The following is a 20,987-nucleotide window of genomic DNA, read 5'->3' as shown; positions in this document are numbered from 1 at the left end:
TGAGCCCAGGAGTTCGAGACAAGCCTGGGCAATATAGTGAGACCTCATCTCTACAAAAATTTTAAAAATTAGGCTGGCGCGGTGACTCACGCCTGTAATCCCGGCACTTTGGGAGGCCGAGGTGGGTGGATCACTTGAGGTCGGAAGTTTGAGACCACCCTGACCAACATGGAGAAACCTCGTCTCTACTAAAAACACAAAATTAGCCGGGCATGGTGGCGCATGCCTGTAATCCCAGCTACTCGGGAGGCTGAGGCAGGAGAATCGTTTGAACCTGGGAGGTGGAGGTTGCGGTAAGCCGAGATCACACTATTGCACTCCAGCCTGGGCAACAAGAGCAAAACTCCATCTCAAAAAAAAAAATTTTTTTTTAATTAGCCAGGAGTGGCCACAGCTGGAGTCAAATCTACTAGGCAGGCTGAGGTGGGAGGATTGCTTGAACCTGGGAGGCAGAGGTTGCAGTGAGCCAAGATGGTGCCACCGCATTCCAGCCTGAGCAACAGCAAGACCGTGTCAAAAAAAAAAAAAAAAAAAAAAACGTAAAATAGGCCAGGCACAGTGGTTCATGGTTGTAAGCCTAGCACTTTGGAAGGCTGAGGAGGGTGGATCGCCTGAGCTCAGGAGTTCAAGACCAGCCTGGGCAACATGGTGAAATCCCATCTCTACCAAAAAAAACAAAAAAACAAAAAAAGCCAGGCATGGTGGTGTGTGCCTGTGGTCCCAGCTACTCAGAAGGCTGAGGTGGAAGAGTGCTTGTGCCTGGGAGGCAGAGGTTCCAGTGAACTGAGATCACACGACTGTACTCCAGCCTGGGCAACAGAGTAAGACTCCATCTCAAAAAAAAAAAAAAAAAAAAAAATTAAGATAAACCCTTTGGCAGCTGCGTGCTGCTCTTAGCCTCAAACCCAAGTCTTTTTTTTTCCCCCTTTGAGACGGGGTCTATTGCCCAGGCTGGAGTGCAATGGTATGATCCATACTCATTGCAGCCTCGAAATCCTGGGCTTCCAAAGTGCTGGGATTACAGGTGTGAGCCACCAAGCCCAGACTGCTGAAGGGTTTAAACCAGAGAAAGAGTGTGACCAGATGCCAATTTAGAAAGACCCACTCTCTGCAGAGTAAGGAGTAGCCTGAGGTGGGGGGCAAGAATTGCAAGGTAACCAGGGAGGCCAGTGCAATGTCCAGGTGGGAGAGGATGCTAGCTGAGACTAGAAGTGCTAGGAAAAAGATGTGTGCAGACAAGAGGTCACTGGGGAGGTGAAATAACAAGGCTTGGCCGTGAGTGGAACCCAGCACCCATGGGTGCCCCTCTTGAGAGAGGGAAGATGGCACCTGAGATGGAAGATGGAAAGACCAGGGTCCCTGTGACTGAGGACTGAGCCTCTGTAGGTTTCGCGGAGGAGTAAAGGCAACAAAAGAGGCAAGAGTTGGAAGAAAGGTGACAAGGAACAAAAGTCAGCTATGCCTGATGCTACTGGGTGGCCAGCAACAATGCAGACTTGGCCAAGGCTCTGAGAGCTTTACTATGCTGGGACTGGAGGTCAGAGTTGAGGCTAGGGTAAGAGCAAGGGGCTCAGATGGAGGGGGAGGAGGACCTGAACAAGTCCAGAAGGGAAGAGATTTGTCCCTCTATCCAACAGAGGACCCAGTGAGCAGCACAGAGGGCACAGCAAGGGACATCACCCGGTTCCCCAAATGCTCAGAGCCACAAGTGAAGCCGAAAGTGAAAGACAAGATGCAGAAAACCGCCACTGGCCTTTGAGGAAGGGTAAACGCGAAAGCGAAAGCAGGAAGTACAGACGTGAAGCCTAGCAGAGGACTTTTTAGCTCCTCACTGGCCCCGCTTGTCTGACCGACCCATCCGCCCGCGACCCCTAATCTGCTCTGCCTGCCCCAAGATGCTGAAGCCAGCCCTGGAGCCCCGAGGGGGCTTCTCCTTCGAGAACTGCCAAAGGTGAAGCGGGGGCGCGGGGGGCGGTCACTCCTGAGCCGCCTCTGCTAGGTCGTGGCCTTTTTTCCTGGCTGAGGGTGGGGGAGGGTGTGTTGGTCGACTTGGGTTCCAGGCTTACCTCGGAAGATGAGGGAGACGGGGACCAGGTTAGGGGAAGCAACAGGGGTCTTGAAAGCAGAGCCGAAACCTGGGCGCCCTCCTCCGTTTCCAGAAATGCATCATTGGAACGCGTCCTCCCGGGGCTCAGGGTCCCTCATGCACGCAAGACCGGGACCACCATCGCGGGCCTGGTGTTCCAAGTGAGCAGCGGGGAGGGACGGGGAGCTGGAGGGGAGCCGGGAGTACCGAGCAGGCAATGAAGCTGCGGTCCCTCCCTCTCCTCAGGACGGGGTCATTCTGGGCGCCGACACGCGAGCCACTAACGATTCGGTCGTGGCAGACAAGAGCTGCGAGAAGATCCACTTCATCGCCCCCAAAATCTAGTGAGACTCCCCAGCCCAGTTCCCGCACGCAAAAAAATGGCCCCCTCGTTCCCACTCCGGTAACTGCACGTCCCAGCCCTGCCCACACCGATCCTCCCTTTTCCCTCAGCTGCTGTGGGGCTGGAGTAGCCGCGGACGCCGAGATGACCACACGGATGGTGGCGTCCAAGATGGAGCTACACGCACTATCCACGGGTCGCGAGCCCCGCGTGGCCACGGTCACTCGCATCCTGCGCCAGACGCTCTTCAGGTGCGGGGGCGGGGCTAACAGGACTCCGGCAGGTGTAGTTACGGCGTTGGGGCCAATGGAAGGCAGGACAGAAAGAAGGGCGGGGCCGCGACGGGCCAGGTGACCGGAAGAGGCCGGCCCAAGAGAAGCTGAGCTACAGGAAAAGGCGATGTCAGTCATCAGGCGCCAGACCACAGGAAGGGGCGGGAATAGCACCTAGGCGCGGGGCATAGAAGGGTGGGGCCTAGGCCCCCGCTTGGGGCCGACCCCGCCCATCCTCGAGCAGGTACCAGGGCCACGTGGGTGCATCGCTGATCGTGGGCGGCGTAGACCTGACTGGACCGCAGCTCTACAGCGTGCATCCCCATGGCTCCTACAGCCGTCTGCCCTTCACAGCCCTGGGTGAGCGCTTCTGTCCCTTCTCCTCGAACTCTGCCCCGTGACCTTGGCCTCACTCCAAACGGCGTGGCAGCGGTTGACTTCAGATGCTTCTCCTGCCTTCAGGCTCTGGTCAGGACGCGGCCCTGGCGGTGCTAGAAGACCGGTTCCAGCCGAATATGACGGTGAGCGGCCTCTGTCCCCGACTTTGTGGTCGCTGGTGGATGTGCACCCGGGAGCTGGGGGAGCACAGGACCCTGGCCCAGTGAGGGTGGGTAAGGCTTGTCGGAGGAGGTGACCACTGAAGGGCGAGTGGAGTAAGGGCAGAGAAGTGCGGTCCCGACACAACACCGTCCAATACCAAAGCCTGGACGGCTGGGAGAAGTCGAAGCTCACAGAGGATCTTTAGGAGCCGAGGGCGGAGGGAAGGACCAGTAGGGTCCTACTTACATCAACGTCTGGAGCCTAGATTTTGTTTGGGGTGGGATGGAAGCAGGTGATGTTGCCTCAGAGGTGGCTAAGGCTCAGAGGGAGAAACACAGTGGGGCTTTGGGGGGCAAGACCAGATGGGGTAAGTGGACAGGCAAGTCCCCAGGCTGTAGCCTAAGTTAACAGCAGAGAGCCCGTTAAGTCTCACACACCCATCACCGCAGCTGGAGGCTGCTCAGGGGCTGCTGGTGGAAGCCATCACCGCCGGGATCTTGGGTGACCTGGGCTCCGGGGGCAATGTGGACGCATGTGTGATCACGAAGACTGGCGCCAAGCTGCTGCGGACACTGAACTCACCCACAGAGCCCGTGAAGAGGTGAGAGCTGGAGATCGGGGACCACAGGGATGTGTGGGGCTGTAGCAGGGGAGGTAGGGGGCTGCAAAAAGGGGATGGGCCACATGACAGGCCCATGTTCAGAGGCTGTCCCTCCTCCCTCCCAGGTCTGGCCACTACCACTTTGTGCCTGGAACCACAGCTGTCCTGACCCAGACCGTGAAGCCACTAACCCTGGAGCTAGTGGAGGAAACTGTGCAGGCTATGGAGGTGGAGTAAGCTGAGGCTTAGAGCTTGGAACAAGGGAGAATAAACCCAGAAAATATAGTTAAACAGATGGCTGTGTCATTCTTGAATGGGGTGGGCGGGCAGGCAGCCAGCAGGGCTCTGTAGCTAAGGCGTCCCTGCAGGGGCCATTACCTACCATAGCTCTAGTGTCTGGCCTAAGAGATGCCCTTCACCCATAACCTTAGGCACCTACAACTCCAGAACCCCAGCCCTGGCCAGCATTGCAGGCTTGGTCTCCACCCAAACCTTCCTTCTGACTCCACACCTTGGAGGCTCCCCCACCACTCCACTGCCTTGCTCTTGCCCTCTAGTCCACTGGACACTTGTAAAACATGAAATACCCCATGTATTACACCCTCCTAGAGACTTTCCATGGCTCCTCAGTGGCCCAGGACAAAGCTCGTACCTTTCAATCAGGCCCCCACAGGCCCCACTGAGGGCTAAAGTGCTGACAAGAGGAGCCGCTCCCTGACTCCAAGGCAAGTTCTCACCAAGCACTCCTCAACCTCGCAACATCCTTACCCGTGACACCCCTCAGGTGACGAGGCATGCCTGCACTGCTCACATGAAGCTCAGCTTCTGTCTGCACATGCTGGGCTTGTGACTCCAAGTTTTCCAGGCTAATAAGGGTCACAGGACTCACATGGGGAGAGATGACACGTTTCTCCAACCAACCTTTGCTGGGCCCCTACTGAGTCTCAGGCCTGGCTGCTGGGTGCCAGCAAAAGCATCCTGCCCTCAGCAAGAACGGCTGAACTCCGCTGGAGCTTCAGAAATGTCAGGGAGAGTCTGCCCAGGGCCCAGGGAGGGTCTATACCGGGCTGGACATCTCTGGGCCGCTGAGTGTGCTCCCTGCACCCCAACATTCTATTATGAATATTTGTAAATGTAACAGAAAAGTAGAAAGAGTTGTATATTGAATACCCTTATACTGTCAGGGCACCACAGACCTGACCGTATTTTGTTATATTTGCTTTATCATCTATCCATCCCTCTATCCATTAATTCATCTTTTTTTTTTTTTTTTTTGAGACAGAGTCTCGCTCTGTCACCCAGGCTCTGGAGTGCAGTGGTGCAATCTCAGCTCACTGCAAGCTCCGCCTCCCAGGTTCACACCATTCTCCTGCCTCAGCCTCCCAAGTAGCTGGGACTACAGGTGCCCACCACCACGCTTGGCTAATTTTTTTTTTGTATTTTTAGTAGAGACGAGGTTTCACTGTGTTAGCCAGGATGGTCTTGATCTCCTGACCTCGTGATCTGCCCACCTCAGCCTCCCAAAGTGCTGGGATTACAGGCGTGAGCCACCGCGCCCAGCCAATTCATCTCACTTTTTGACCGATGCAGTTTCTTTGAGATGGGGTCTAGCTCCATCGCCCAGGCTGGAATGCAGTGGTGCACGCATGGCTCACTGCAGCCTTGAACTTAAGGGCTCAAGTGATCCCTCCTGCCTCAGCCTTCTGAGTTGCTGGGACTACAGGTGTGTACCATCATGCCCAGCTCATTTCTTAATTAAAAAAATTTTTTTTTAGTAGAGACAGGGTTTCATCATGTTGCTCAGGCTGGTCTCGAACTCCTGGAATCAAGCCTCCTACCTCTGCCTCCCAAAGTTTTGGGATTACAGGTGTGAGCCACCACACCCAGCCCTGATCTGTTCTTGAATCAGTTAAAGCCCTCACACTCCCGGAAGGCCGCCAGCCAATGCACCTGTTGGAACTTTGCACACAGGGTGGCTTCTCCCTTCAACCTTGGCCTGCAGCTCAGTAACAAATGGGCTGCAGACACCAGGGGCTTGCCCATGGGAGCCCCAAGGCCTAAAGAGGGTGGCAGAGATTTGATGTCTGTCATTCTCCACCTGCAGCCTCAGTCCACGGTCGGCCAGGCACCAAGAGCTCACACTTTGCCCTCCTAAATGCCAGGCCCTTCATAAGTATCATCTCATTGTTAAGAGTGGGGGCTTCAGCGCCAGACAAATGCGGGTTTATGTACAACTCAACCACGTGCTGGTGGGAGAGTCACCATCTCTGAGCAGACCTGTGACTCCTGTTCCAAACGGACGAGGAACCACTGAGATGATGTGTTAGGACTCCCAGCCTGCCAGAACCTCACAGCCCCTGGCCCTTCACAGCAAAGTCGACCACAGTGAGCATTCCCTCCACCAGTCAGAACACCCTGGACGCTGAGCGGCCTTCTCTGAGAGCCTGGTGCCTTTCATAGCCCTGGGTGACTCCTCTGATCCCAGCCACCAGGTTGTCACTATAGACCTAATTTAACCATCTGTCCTCAGTATGCAGGGCTCAACATTTGGAACGGGAGGTGGTTCTGGGAGCCAATTAGAGGCCAGGCTTTGGGAGGTGGCAGAGGTGAGAACCTCACACCTGGGCTCTGTCTGATAAGTCTAGGCCTGGGTCAGGGGACCTTGGCCTAAAGGGCCTGTCTTGCCCGGAGCGTGGGAGGGGGCTGAGTCTACACAGCTGGCCTGGCCTCAGGCCTGGAGCTTTAGCTCAAGGACGAGAAGACCCATAAAGCCAGACCCAGCTCCCAACCTCACATCTGCCACGATGTTGCTGCTCAGCCTGACCCTAAGCCTGGTTCTCCTTGGCTCCTCCTGGGGTGAGTGGGTCAGGACCAGCCCTGATTCAGCCCTGGGAGCAACTCAGCTCCCAGCACCAGCCCAGGGAAGGAGCTAGGCTGGCTGGAAGGGACGAAGGTGGACAGAGTAGGCAAAAGAAACAGGATATGCCAGGGCAGGGGAGCAGGAACAGGCCTGCAGGGCTGGGAGGGGGCAAGAGGTGGGGTGGTCTCACGAATAGGACCAGAGATTGAGCCAGGCCCTGGAGCCCGGGAGGGTTTAGGAAGCTGAGACAGGAAGACCTGTCCATGTCTTTTAGAAAGAACCTTCTGGCTGCATGAAGGGTATGAACTGTTCAGGTCGGGAGGGGCAGAGAGATCAGGGGTAGAGATGGGGAACAGCGGGGACTAGGCTGGAGAAAGATGTAGGAGAACAGCAGGGCTGGGGGACTGGTTGGATGGGGATAACCAAGATAGCTGTGGGGCCCGAAGGTGCTTGCATGTACCCGGTTGGGGAAGGGGTAGTGCTGTATCCTCTCGACAGACCTCTCTGGGGTGAACAGCCTGGGGCACCCAAGATGAGGTGGAGAAAGGTGGGCTGAGGCATGGGAAGCAGGTCCTCATTAGCCCAATGGCCAGGCTGCGGCGTTCCTGCCATCAAACCGGCACTGAGCTTCAGCCAGAGGATTGTCAACGGGGAGAATGCAGTGTCGGGCTCCTGGCCCTGGCAGGTGTCCCTGCAGGTACACCACCGGAGGAGTGGGCAGGGTCCTGGGTACGTCATGCCTAGGGGCAGCCTCAGCAGCCCACTCGCACTCTGACCTCTGAGCCCTGACCACAGGACAGAAGCGGCTTCCACTTCTGCGGTGTTCTCTCATCAGCCAGTCCTGGGTGGTCACTGCTGCCCACTGCAACGCCAGGTGAGTGCCTGCACTCCACCTGCCCCGCCCCTCGCCTCTTCCTGCCTCCTCCCCTGGCTGTCCCCCCTCTCGCGCTGGCCTCCCTGCAGCTGCCTAATCCCACGCCCCTGCAGCCCTGGCCGCCATTTTGTTGTCCTGGGCGAGTATGACCGATCATCGAACACAGAACCCTTGCAGGTTCTGTCCATCTCTCAGGTGAGTGCCTGGGCTGCAGACATGGAGGAAAAGTGGGCAGTGCAGGTGGGTGGGTGCTGGGAACGAGGAATTCAGGACATGCCCTGACCTACCCTGCTCAGCACCCATCAGAACAACATGGACTGTTTCTGACCCCACAGGCCATTACACACCCTAGCTGGAACTCTACCACCATGAACAATGACGTGACGCTGCTGAAGCTCGCCTCGCCAGCCCAGTACACAACACGCATCTCGCCAGTTTGCCTGGCATCCTCAAACGAGGCTCTGACTGAAGGCCTCACGTGTGTCACCACCGGCTGGGGTCGCCTCAGTGGTGTGGGTAGGGACTCAGGCCAAAGCTCAGGGTGGGAAGACTGGGGTGGGGACCAGTGTTCTGGGCCCCGCGTGACCACCCCTCCTGGCCCACAGGCAATGTGACACCAGCACGTCTGCAGCAGGTGGCTTTGCCCCTAGTCACTGTGAATCAGTGCCGGCAGTACTGGGGCTCAAGTATCACTGACTCCATGATCTGTGCAGGTGGCGCAGGTGCCTCCTCGTGCCAGGTAAGCCCCAGCACCCGCTCCTCTGCGCTGTCCTGTGGTACACCTCCCCAACCCCCCCTACTCACTTCTCCCTCCCTATTCCCTCTCAGGGTGACTCCGGAGGCCCTCTTGTCTGCCAGAAGGGAAACACATGGGTGCTTATTGGTATTGTCTCCTGGGGCACCAAAAACTGCAATGTGCGCGCACCTGCTGTGTATACTCGAGTTAGCAAGTTCAGCGCCTGGATCAACCAGGTCATAGCCTACAACTGAGCCCACCACAGGCCCCTCCCCAGCTCAACCCATTAAAGACCCAGGCCCTGTCCCATCATGCATTCACGTCTGTCTTCCTGGCTCAGGAGAAAGGAGAGGCTGTTGAGGGTCCAACTCCCTACTTGGACTTCTGCCATAGAAGGGGCTGAGTGACTCCGTGAGTAGCAGTGGCTCTTCCTAGAGTAGCCATGCCCAGGCCGGGGCCCCCACCCCTCCTCCAGGGCAACCCCTTGGTCCTACAGCAAGAAGCCAGAACTGCTGGAATGAATGGCAGCCCTCCCTGGAGAGGCAGCCTGTTTACTGAATACAGAGGATACGTTTACAAACTGAATACGCATAATAAATAACTGCACATTCTCCATCCACAGTCCACGGCATGAAGGCCCAAGTGGGTCTATCAAAGGCCCACATCTCCAAAACCCTGTCCTGCCCTCAGGACCAGGCCCACCCTGGGCAAGAGAGAACATAATCCCCAGGGCTTCAGGTCCCCAGAGACACTTGGGGAACGGGGGGGAAATTCTGAGGCCACGGGGCTTGGTTCTCCACTGCCTCCTGCCCAGGGGGCAGTGGGGACGGCAGGAGGATGTGTCTAAGGCATAGTCGACTTGGCACAGAGTGGTCTCTTTAGTTTTGTTTCCCACTGGAGGTGGCACATGCAGGAAGAGGGCCTGGCCCAGGCTGCCGACCGGCAGAAGCTGAGTAGGAACCAAACCTTCCCCCAATGGCAGGGGCCCTGCCGTCGAGCTAAGGCCAAAGCTGGGCCCTGGCCCCATTCTACCCACTGAAGGCAGCTGTGGAGGAAGGGGCTTGGGTTCCAGCCTGGTTTGTGGTAGGGGGAGATACCACAAAAGAAATGGGGATGGTTCTGGCTCAGGCCTCTGGGAAAGCAGCCACCCAAACCCACCCACCTCCCGCAGGGGCTCCTTCCAGCTTGAGGCTCAGCGGGACCCAGACTGGAAGGTTAATGCTGTGAAGGGAAGCAGCACAGGGTGGACGGGGCAAGACCAGCTGTGAGAAGGCAGTGCCCCAGGCACCCAGGTTTCAGAGGCAGGTCACACAGTATGGCTAAGTTCCAGGGAGGGGTGCGCAGAAGCTCAGCAGAAGAGGAGAGGTGAGCAGCCCGGGACCCTCCCCCAGGGCGGCAACTCCTACCTTCCCATGTCCTCGTGGAGGACTACAGGTGTGCACAATGGGCGGGTGTGCACGATGGGCGTGCAGTGATCACTCCCAGGCTGCCAACACCCATGCAGACACCAGATGGCGCCTTCGTGCAGCTGCAGAGGAGGGAGCAACAGAGCCTGAAGGGAAAAGGCAATGGGCTGCACCAAAGGATAGAACCCAGGCTGACACTGGACCCTAATTGGGAGGACCCCCCTTCCCCCCTCTGCCTTAGCCCCCAGGTGCCCCATCCCCCAGGTAGCAGCAGTGGGGCTCCCTTTAACCACCCCCAGTTGGGAAGGAGGCACCTGGGGAATGGAATGGACATCCAACGGGGAGAGGGAGGTAGCAGTGGGCTCTACAAAGAAGGCACCAAGGGCGGTGGGCTGAGACCCCTCAGAATCTGGGGATGCTGGAGCCTGGGCAAGCCGACGACCAGCATGGCCACACAGTCCAGAAGGGTGAAGGTCCACGCCATGGCCCTCCACCAGAGGTCCTGGGACCAGGAAGGCTTCCCGGGGGCACCATGAAGGAAGACTGATCTTGGCTGGGAGGTGGAGGGCTGTTTCGATCTAGCCAGAGGCTACGGGTCCAGTCAAGGCACAAGCTTTGTGCCTACCAGGGTCTCCCACTGGAGCATAATCTTAAGGATCAGGATGCATGGGAATGTGTGGAGCCAGGGAGAAGGGCTCTGTGGAGGAAAGGGGGTCCCAGAAGTAACTGTCCCAAAGGGTCCTGAGGCCACAGGACACTCCACCCAGCACTGCAGGTCCCTTTGATTTGGGAAAAGTCAAAGGGCAAGGGAGACAGTGAAGGCCAGGTCCTATCCCTTCCCAACTCCACCAGAGCAGCTGCCCACCAAGAGGGGTATCAGTGCCACGCCAGGCTCCCAGTTCAGGGGGAGTCACAGCCCCCTGTGCTACCTCCACTCTGTCAAACCTGGCCCAGGCCCATGGTGAGGACAGGGGCTGCTGAAGGCACAGAGAAAGGGCTGGAGTCAGACATTCTTCACCCACTGCGGGCCACATAGGCCTATCTCCAGAGAGGGCATCGGGCCCAGATGGCACCGCAGTGTGTGGCCAGGCTGGGCCGTGCCGCATGTGTGCACAGCCAGGCGGCTCAGCCATTGTACTGCTGCTGGTAGCGCAGGTTGAGCTCCCGCAGCTCCCGCTCCCGCACACGGCGTGACTTGTTGGAGCGTGTGGAGCGGCTGGAACGCGTGGACTGGGCAGATTTGGTGCTCTGGCAGCGCGAGGAGGCACGTTTAAGGAGGTTCTGGGATATGGAGCGGTGCAGGTTCTTCATGGATGAAGAGGCAGCCATGCTCACCACCCACGGGTGCCTCAGGGCCTGCAGTGCAGTCATACGGGCTCCAGGGTCCACTGTCAGCAGGCGGTCAATGAAGTCCTTGGCCAGGTTGGACACACTAGGCCAGGGCTAGAGACCAAGGACAAGCATTAGAGTGAGAGCATCTGACACTGCCCACCCCATCTGGATGAGGCCACTACTCAGCATCCCTCCACTTTCCCAAGAGAGGTGCTGCCCCTCCTCTCATGTAGCGCTTGGGGCCTCCCCGCCCAACGCTGGCCCAGGCTGAACAGGGGCTGCTCTCCAGGTGATGGAGTCAGGAAAGGACCTGTCCACTCTCCCAGGGAGCAAATTATATGGTGCACTGGACCCAAAGCCTGGCTCAGGGAGATGGCCTCTGCCAAGACCCCCCAACTTGTCCCAGGAGTATCATAACTCAGGGGACTGTAAGAGAATAACTCAAACTTTCCCACCACATCCTAAGTCAGATTGAAGCTCCAATCTCTGGATGACCAGGATCAGGCTACTTAAAGGGGAACTTCCTAGTCCTTACAGAGAAGATCCAACCTCTCGCCAACTGCCGAAGCAGTGGTAGGAGACCACTGCTCCCTGCCTCCGCCTCCCAGCATGGGGAGGAAAGGAAACAATTCAAAGGCAACTAGATTTCCCAGTCGGCTGAGGGCAGGCGCTCCCGGAACCAGGAAGGAACCAGGACCCTTCTCAGTGGCACCCTCCAGCCCGCATTACTTCTCTAAGCCACAAAGGGCTCCTGGCAGTGCTGTGCACCAGCCTCATTTTAGTACATTCTGTCCCCTGGGAGGAACTCCATAAAGCCCACTCTGCCACATGCACCCCAGACTGCCTCATCTCAGCCCCAAACCCAGCAGCTGTCTGTCTCAGGGCCTCAGGCTGCACGGCTGTCTTCGCCTGACTGGGTCCTCAGGTTCTCAGGGTAAAGGACACTTGCTCAGACTCCCTCTTAGCCCCCAGTGCTTCCAGCAATTATTCCAGCTGTAACTTGAGACTGCAATTTCATGTTCGTTTATTATTCCCATGAGATCACGCTGAGCTGGATGAGCCCGTGCCTGGTGCTGCGCATACAGGAAGCACTCAGTAGGCACAGGCTCAGACAGTAAACAACCCACGGTGCTGCCGGATGGGTGCCCTTTCCTGGAGCTGCTTCCAGGCCTTGGGGCTCAGCCAGGTGAGTCCTTGCATCCCTGCATCTCCTAGGAGCATTTTTGGCATGGGCTCTGACGCTCCCCCAAGGATAGGCAGCTACGACCTTTCCTGAGCCTGCTGCAGATGACTCAACAGGGATGCTAACAATCCCGTCACTTTCCCTCCTGCCAGCTGAGGTCTGCCTGTTCCACCCATGGTACCCTTCACCTTGAGGAACCCCTGAACATGCCCTCCAGGGGGTTCAGGAGGATCTGAGAGCCCACCTTCAGGGCAGGTGCACAGCCAGATATCTAGCAGACACACACACTCACTGACTACTGCTACTCCCAGTCTGGCTCGCCTGACCTCCAACTCTTCCCCTACCCCCTTCCCCACTGCCACAGAGGGGTGAGGCAGGGAGAACACGCTTCCACTGTCCTGAGGAAGGGCTGGGGCTACCTGCAGCTGCTGTCTTCACCCACTCTTTGGAAGGTTATTCCAAGTTTTACTGAGCTGAAGTGGGAGCAACAGGAGAACCATATTCCCAAACACACCTAACAGGGTCATCCTCATCAGTGGGCCAGCAGCACCCAGTGACTCCTGGGGAGATGCTGGCCCTCAGGAGGAGGAAAGTCAGGGTCCAGGAGCATGCAGCCAATGGAGGCCCATAGATGCCTTACTATCCAAGGGCTGTGGGTGGGCGCAGACAGCAACAGCCCTCCCCGACAGGCAGGTAAGTCTCCTGGGGGCTTGTGTAGTTCAAGATTCATATTGAGGGCCAGGCGTGGTGGCTCATGCCTGTAATCTCAGCACTTTGGGAGGCTGAGGCAGGTGGATCACAAGGTCATGAGATCAAGACCATCCTGGCCAACATGGTGAAACCCCGTCTCTACTAAAAATACAAAAATTAGCCGGGCGTGGTGGCGTGCCTGTAGTCCCAGCTGCTCAGGAAGCTGAGGCAGGAGAATTGCTTGAACCTGAGAGGCGGAGGTTGCAGTGAGCAGAGATCGCATCACTGCACTCCAGCCTGGCAACAGAGCGAGACTCCGTCTCAAAAAAAAAAAAAAAAAAACAGATTCATATTGAGGTATTAAGGCCGATATGCAGGGCAATTAGACTAGACAGCTGCCACAATAGCTTTTGGATCACAGCTCAAGAAAACCCCAAAAACCAGGAGCAGTGGCTTCCGCCTGTAATCCCAACACTTTGGGAGTCTGAGGCAGGAGGATTGCTTGAGCCCAGGAGTTCAAGATCACCCTGGGCAAGATGGTAAGACTCCGTCACAAAGAAAAAAAATTAATAAAATTTTTTTAAAAAAGAAAGCTCCATGGTTGCCCCCTGAACACAAGGAACCACTACTGGGGGCAGCCAGTCCAGACCACAGACATTCACTGTAGCCCCCACCACCCACTGAAGAGACAGAAAGAAGCTTGATGGAGACAGCACACACACAGCTGAACACAGTGGGTCAGGGGACACCTCTGCTGCCTGCTGGCTTTCTACAGTCTCCAGGAAGAGGAGGACTCACTAGGAAGCACGCTGCAGCTCAGTCTGGCCTGTTGCTGGAACAGCCCCAAGACAGGGCTGACAGCCCAGGGTGTCCCAACAGGGCTGGGACATGGATTCTGCCCCTGCCCCTTGGTCCAGCCAAGAAAAAAGAGGGGCAACTCCCCTACAGAGGCCAGGAGCCTGAACATGGATGGACTGGAGGTTTCACCACTTCACATCCACACCCAGCCAAACCGTGGACCTGAAACTCCAAACCAGTCACCAGTGCAGTCTTGGAGGGGCCTCTCCCCAGACCAGCCCCATGGCCTTAAGTGTCTCCATCTTCAGAGTGGCACAGGCTCACACCAGCAGGCATCAACCCCTGCTGCTCATGGAGCGGCCGGCCTGTTAGTGCCAAAGCGAGCCAGATCGATCCCTCTCCCCCTGCTCCCCAAGATTCTCGCCTCACCAATTACTGTGGGCGTGTGGCTGTGTGCAGAATGCAGATGGACTCATTTGTCTGAGAGCTGGCCTGGCCTCTCTGGCAGGTCCCAGCTCTCCCCATCTTTGAAGAGCTGTGAGCAGCTGGGCCAGGTGGGTCCCTCAAGCCAAAGTGACTCAAGTCGTCCTGACCTGGCCCACAGCCTAACCCTTGTACACAGAGGAAAGTCAGGCTGAACACAAGGTGGTCCTCATCCAGCTGACAGTGAGGCAGGGGCTTAGGGTGACCTTCAGAATAGCAGCCTCTGGAAGCCCCTGCTGAGGCCTCCCACAGGGCTCAGAAAAGTAAGGCTTTCCACACTCGCCCACAGCCAGGCTTCAGGCCTCACATCAACTCAGCACCTCCTAAGAAAGCACTCAACACCAGCAGCCCAACCCACCTGCTTCCCCTGGAGCCACGTAAGTATGTGTGTCAGCCAAGGGCTGACTGGCTGGGAAGCATTCTAAGCAGGAGAAAAGGAAAAATGATGAATAGTCATGCCCTTCAGTCTCCACAACTCTGTTTGTTCTGGGTGAAGAACGGAACTTGTGCCTCAGTATACTTATTTGAGCCACACCAGGGACACACATGGCCTCAGTTGGCTGACAGATGGCACAGGGGCCAAGACCCACCTGGGCAGTCTCTGAGGCTTCCACCTGCTTCTGGGCCGACGTGGAGCACGAGGCACAGAGGGAAACACTAAGATGTCAGCTGGCTCTACGCCCAGACTCTCAGGTCTTCCCTTGCTCTGGGATCAGAGAACAGCTTCCATACCCAGGGTGACAGCCTCCACTCTCTCCTTTCCACAGTCTCTGGGCAAGTCAGTGGCTCACACCTCTAATCCCAGCACTTTGAGACGCTGTTGCATGAGTGAGGGCTGGGCCCTGCTTCAAGAGGAAGACAAGCAAGGGCTGTGGGAGGAGGGCATCACCTCTACTCTGATTCCGACCATCAAGCTGGCTGCCTTTCTCCTGAGTCCATGGCCCTCAAAGAGTCCTTTTCCCCTTGCAGTTAGGGTACCTGCTCCTGACGTTGGAACAGCAAAGATGCCAATAGTGGGTATGGGGAGCGACCTCTTCCATGAGCACCTCCTTACCAACTAGCCTTCCTCATCCCCCTACCCATGCTGGGCCAAAGCCACTCCCAGGTAGTGGAGGCCTACTCCCCCTGGAGAGGGAGAGGCAGCAGAGCAGGAAGGGCTTTCCGCTCCCGCCCGAGGATCCCCCGCACCAACCCTTTTCGTTTGCTCTAGCTCTAATGTCTGGCACAAGGGCCTGGCATGAACACTACCCAAGCCACTGCCAGCGGTCTCACCTTGAGCCGAAGGGCTAAGGAAACAAAGAACAGTGCCAGCTCTCTAGCAGAGGCTGCAGACAGAGGAGGAAGCTGCTGCTTTCTGGCAGCAAACACAGCTTACAGGGCGGCCCTAGACTTCCTCTGGCAGGCAGGGCTGCCTATTGGCAAGTGAGGCTGGGAGAGAAAGGCCCCTTGGTGTGTCTTCTGAGTGGCATCTGGGATAGGTTAAAGGGTTAGATTGCAAGCCCAGCAACCTGAGTTCTAGTTCTACCTTCTCTGTCGGCCTTAGAGAAATCACACCACCTTCACTTTTAACACGAGGAAGGGGCTGAATGTCATGAACTCTAAGTCCCTTCCAGTTTCTAAACTCCTGGATTCCTTTTTCTCCACCTTTTCCTTCACGTGGCCACATAAGAAGCACAGAGTCTAGCATTTAAGCTGACCTCTTGAGCCCTGGGTTCCTTATCTAACTGATGATGATTCTGGGGCAGGCTGGCTGACAGAAAAGGTGGCCCCACCACAGTGCTGCTAGAGAAGGGATGGGAAGGGAGGAAGAAGCCTGGGCTTTGCTACCATGACTCAGTTCTTCCCTCAGCTCTATTTCAAGATGTATTTTCAGACCCACTATTCCCACCTTCAAAGGCCTCCTTTCTGTACTTACGTGGGCCCGAATGAGAGCAGAGAAAAGGGCACAGAGGAAATTCTGGAAACAGAGCTTTGAGTTTACTCAGGAAAGCAGCATGACAACAAGAACAGCACCCTGTGATGCTGCCCACAACGAAGAGCATCAGCAGAATTAGACACTGTGTGGCAACAGAGCCAGCATCCCCTCCTCTGGTCAAAAACCCATCATCCGGGTGCCTGGGCTTCCAGACCAGACAGAATCTACCACCCCGGGACCTGGCAGAGGGTGGGTGAGGGGCGAGAAACAGAAAAGGGAAGGGTGTGGGGGAGAGAGCCTGAGGAGAGAAATAGAGGGAAAAGAATGCAGTTTTAAAAACAAGTAGATAATTAAAAAAAAAAAAAAAAAAAAAAAAGCAGAGAATAAAGATTAAAATGAGAAAAGGTGTGACAACTTAAAGGTTAGTAAAGCTGTGTTCTGAAACTTGAAATGGATAACAAAATGAAATCGTGTGCCCCCACCTGTCCCTGCCCAGAGCCAGAGTGGCGGGGAAGGAGAGGAGGGAGACAAGGCACAACTCAAGATCGAGAAGGATGCTATTTGCTCGCTTTGCAATAGGCCTGTGCCACCAACATAGCGATGTCTGCTTTTAACAATGCCCTGGAGTAGCCCTGGAAGGTTCCACATTTAGAAGCCTGCTGCAGCGTGATCTCTTTTATCTACACTCATCAAGGGTTCAGCTGAGGCCAAGTGGTTCCCAGGGCCCAGGCTGGTTTTTTGATTTTTGTTTTTTTTTTTTTTTTTTGAGAGAGACAGAGTCTCGCTCTGTCACCCAGGCTGGAGTGCAGTGGCGCGATGTGCAATCTCAGCTAACTGCAACCTCCGCCTCCCAGATTCGGGAGGCCGATTTTCCTGCCTCGGCCTCCCGAGTAGATGGGACTACAGGCGCATGCCACCATGCCTGGTTAATTTTTTGTATTTTTAGTAGAGACGATGTTTCACCGTGTTAGCCAGGATAGTCTCGATCTCCTGCCCTCAAGATCTGCCCGCCTCTGCCTCCCAAAGTGCTGGGATACAGGCGTGAGCCACAGCACCTGGCATTATTATTTTTTTTCTTTTTTTGAGACGGAGTTTTGCTCTTGTTGCCCAGGCTGGAGTGCAATGGAACCAGCTCACTGCAAACTCTGCCTCCTGGGTTCAAGCAATTCTCCTGCCTCAGCCTCCCAAGTAGCTGGGATTACAGGCATGCACCACAATGCCCAGCTAATTTTGTATTTTTAGTAGAGATGAGGTTTCACCATGTTGGTCAGGTTGGTCTTGAACTCCTGACCTCAGATGCCACCCACCTTGGCCTCCCAAAGGGCTGAGATTACAGGTGTGAGCCACCGTGCCCAGCCTTTTTTTTTTTTTTTAAACTTCCTCCCATCCTAATTTCTATGGCAGTTTGGAGGCTCAGTGACTGTGACCATCTCATCCACACTGTAGTCTCTGTCCCTGGAACCCCAAGCATATAGGACTTGGCTTAGGGCCACTGGTAGGTCAACATGGGATGGCAGGAAGAATGAAGAGATGAATGTGACTAAGCCTTCTGCTCCAAGCTGGCTGGGCCACAAGGGAGCAGAGCTCTCTGGGCACCACACATCTACTGAGGGACGTCAGGCATGATGGAGAAGGGTAACCTTGTGTGATGGGAGGACTGACCAGGGAAGGTGAGCTTGGAGGGGCACAGCCAGTGAGGATGTCTGGCCCAGGTCACCATCAGCTATGCCATGCAACTGAGAGCCAGCCTCCACCTCAGTAGGTGCGGGAGGAAGATGAGCATGGGAGGCTATGAGTGGATCTAAAGAGGTCAGGGCTGGGCACAGTGGCTCATACCTTTAATCCCAGCACTTTGGGAGGCCGAGGCAGGAGGATCACTTGAGGCCAGGAGTTCAAGACCAGGCTAGGCAACATAGTAAGACCCTATCTCTACAAGAAACCTAAACACCACTACAGGTGTGGTGGCCCACACCTGTAATCCCAGCTACTCGGGAGGCTGAGGCAGGAAGATGGCTTGGGCCCGGGAGTTTAAGGTTACAATGAACTATAATCACACTACTGCACTCCAACTCTGGTTCCTCTACAACAAGACCTTGTCTCTATTAAAAAAATAATAATAAATAAATAAAGAGGTCAGAATGTGGGAGAGATGACAGTCCAGCAGCTCCCAGAGGAACTTGAGGGCCCAGAAGCGACAGACAGCCTGTGAAAGGCAGTGCTCTCCAGGTGGAGACAGACAATGAAAAGACAGGAGAGGGAGGGGATGGCTGACGCACCAGGGATGGCTCTGAATGCAAGCCACCACACCCTGCTCTTTGTTGGCCAGGCCTCAAGGGCTGGAGGTGGAAAAAGTGATGAAAGGCAGCTGTGATCCAGGCTGACGTGATGCTATGGATGGTCAGCAGGAACGGCTGAATGCAGCAGCGTGGCGGGTGGGTCTGCTCCTGCCACTACAGGGAAGTTGCTGCTTTCTGGGGTGTATGCAACCAGGGCAGCAGTGACAAAGGGAAACCTAGAGGACAGGGCTCTGGGGAGCCCAGTGGTGGCACAGAGGTGACACAAGATGGGGCTGCTGCTCTTCTCCACTCAGAGCTTCCTCCGGCCTCACATGGAGAGAGCTTCCTCTGCCTTCCTGCCAGAGGTCTCCAACCAAGGGCAGGTCCCCAGCCACAGTGACCAACTGAGGGTTCACTGCCTCCATCCAGTGGCCCAAACCATGCCACCTCCCAGTGACCAGTCAGGAATCCTGCCTGAGGGCACTGGCTCCTGCAGTGAAGGAGGGACACTTAATCTGTTCAACACTTCGTGTTTTGAAGTGGGGATGGCTTTTCCCAAGGGAACCTTCCTGGCCAGGTATGGGGGCATCTGATCATCCTCATGGGATCCTCACACACAGACAGCACAAGCATCCGGCACTTGACATGTAGCAGCCCCAGCACGCCGGCAGGGAAGAAGGGCTTAGGGACAGATGCCTCATAGCAAAGAATTCTAAACTGATTTGTGTTTGCTCATGCTGTCAGCTATTGAGACAGTCGTGGGAAAGCCATCCTCTGACTCTGGGAGCAGGGGTCAGTGAGAAGAGAGGTGAGCTGATGGGTCCATCACAGTCCCCACCCACACTGAAGGTGAGAAAAGTCAGGCAATTAAAGCATCCAGGAGAATCCAAGCATAAGCCAGGAAACACGCTCCCCGCTTCCCTGCCTCCACTCTGCCACCAGCATATACATTTGGTCTCCTGCTCTCCAGACACCCGGACAGCACTCCCCATGACTCTGGGATGAGGTCCTATCCCTGCTCACATGGCTGTTCCTTGTGACATATGAGGGGAGATGACGGGCAGGGAGGACGACAGAAAGTCAGAGCATAACCAAGCCCCGCCACCTAGAGAGCACTGAGACATGCCACATTCTCTGCATCTCATTTTATCTTCTACATCCCAAGGCATGTTAGAGTCACTTTGAGAAGTGGGGAGGCCGAGCGTGGTGGCTCACACCTGTAATCCCAGCACTGTGGGAGGCCGAGGCAGGCAGATCACCTGAGGTCAGGAGTTCCAGACCAGCCTGGCCAATGTGGTAAAACCCCATCTCTACTAAAAATACAAAAATTAGCCAGGTGTGGTGGCTGGCACCTATAATCCCAGCTACTTGGGAGGCTGAGGCAGGAGAATCGCTTGAACCCAAAAGGTGGAGGCTTTGGTGAGCCGAGATCACACCACTGCACTCCAGCCTGGGTGACAGAGTAAGACTCCATCTCAAAAAAAAAAAAAAAGAAGAAGAAGAACTACAGGTGGTCAAGCTTATTGCCCCTTCAGGTATACTTAGCCCCAGATCAATGTATGGTCAACCTGCAGACCAGACACCCACCCCTGGGAGGCCACCTCCCACCAGCCCTTGTCACCCAGGTAGCAGCAGAGTGGCTATGAAGGTGGGCTTCCTCTCCCAACAGTACTCTGTCCCCTGCCCAGCAGCACTCACAAGGCTCTGTGAGAACTTCTACCCAAGCCCACCTGCTCCTGGTACAGTCACCTGGGCTCACCCACAGCTCAGAGACTGGCCAAGCAGAGGAGGGTGATAATTCAGGATGCTGAATGCAGCAGACAACAAAGCTCCTAATGGCATCACTCTAATATCAGTCCTACAAGAGCACCTTCATCCGTCGTCCTGCCTCTAGGAATAGAACTCTTGACAAAAGCACTGACATCAAGGATGTCACATTTCATGTCAAGTGAATCACACACTCTCCGCATTGGAGGACCCTGACAGTTCTCTAGCATGAGTCTGCAGCTGATGACTCACCTTCTGTGCCATCCTTTAGAAACAGCTCCTCCAGGCCTCCTGTGATAGGAAGCCGCCTCTCAAGGTGACTGTCCTCAGACTGCTCTCACATTCACACAGGCCTTCCCTACCTCTCCCAACCTTTGTCTCCCCACCACTTCCAGCATGCCCTCTCCACTCCAGCGTGCCCTCTCCACGCCAGTGCCTCTGGGTGCTGGGTAAACATTCAGATTTCTCCTTTCCAGTCATCTCCTCTTCAACATTTACTCCTCTTCCAAGAGTCTTGTATTTGCCCTAAAAGTTGACAAGCACACACCAGCCCTGGGCCTTTAAATCCTCCCCCTGCCTGTGCCCACAGGCAGCTGTGGCCAGCAGCCTCCTAAGCACATCGCCAGCAGGCTCCGGGCTTCCTCCTGGAGTCTGGCCCCTTGAGGGGAGCACTCCACTGGCTGCACAGCCTGTCTGCCTGCCAGCAGTCACATTTGGGACGCTTCCCAGGGCGTCACCAATAGCCACTGGTGCTTCCCTCAGGAGAAGCCAAGAGAAAGTTCCCCTACCAGTTATCACTTATAAATACTCCAGTTCAACCCAGCA

At 55.9% G+C, this 20,987-nt stretch overlaps 3 protein-coding genes across 5 annotated transcripts in view; 2 read left to right on the top strand and 1 right to left on the bottom strand.

The window, feature by feature from the left end:
• The first annotated feature begins 1,524 nt into the window (after positions 1-1,524).
• PSMB10 (proteasome 20S subunit beta 10) lies at positions 1,525-4,133 on the top strand. 2 transcript variants are annotated; one of them, XM_054454001.2, is made up of 8 exons: positions 1,525-1,951; positions 2,160-2,247; positions 2,333-2,430; positions 2,540-2,680; positions 2,946-3,061; positions 3,164-3,222; positions 3,691-3,842; positions 3,968-4,133. In XM_054454001.2, the coding sequence occupies exons 1-8, from the start codon at positions 1,896-1,898 to the stop codon at positions 4,077-4,079; spliced, it is 822 nt and encodes a 273-aa protein (XP_054309976.1). In that variant the 5' UTR covers positions 1,525-1,895; the 3' UTR covers positions 4,080-4,133. The 2 variants fall into 2 exon arrangements, with proteins under 2 accessions (XP_054309976.1, XP_054309977.1); XM_054454002.2 differs by having other exon boundaries at positions 1,758-1,951; positions 3,039-3,061.
• On the top strand, positions 4,126-8,752 carry CTRL (chymotrypsin like). The gene is given in 7 exon segments (XM_063654398.1): positions 4,126-7,399; positions 7,498-7,522; positions 7,525-7,576; positions 7,690-7,771; positions 7,912-8,092; positions 8,182-8,315; positions 8,405-8,752. Coding segments are annotated over 7 exon segments (774 nt in total). The 5' UTR covers positions 4,126-7,261; the 3' UTR covers positions 8,567-8,752.
• A 70-nt stretch (positions 8,753-8,822) lies between these two features.
• Positions 8,823-20,987, bottom strand: part of PSKH1 (protein serine kinase H1) — a 35,991-nt gene continuing 23,826 nt past the window's right edge. The window contains exons 3-4 of one of the 2 annotated variants that reach the window (XM_063654397.1): positions 11,054-11,161; positions 8,823-9,864 (exon numbers count right to left, since the gene is read on the bottom strand). In XM_063654397.1, the coding sequence (XP_063510467.1) occupies positions 9,715-9,864; positions 11,054-11,161 (258 nt within the window). In that variant the 3' untranslated portion in view covers positions 8,823-9,714. Of the gene's footprint in view, positions 11,162-20,987 lie in introns of both variants that reach the window. The other variant, XM_054454000.2, reaches the window with a different exon arrangement.

This window comes from Pongo pygmaeus, chromosome 18 (assembly GCF_028885625.2).
Source record: "Pongo pygmaeus isolate AG05252 chromosome 18, NHGRI_mPonPyg2-v2.0_pri, whole genome shotgun sequence".
NCBI lineage: Eukaryota > Metazoa > Chordata > Mammalia > Primates > Hominidae > Pongo > Pongo pygmaeus.
Note: the sequence above shows the minus strand (reverse complement) of the source record. Positions and strands in the feature narration are given on the sequence as shown.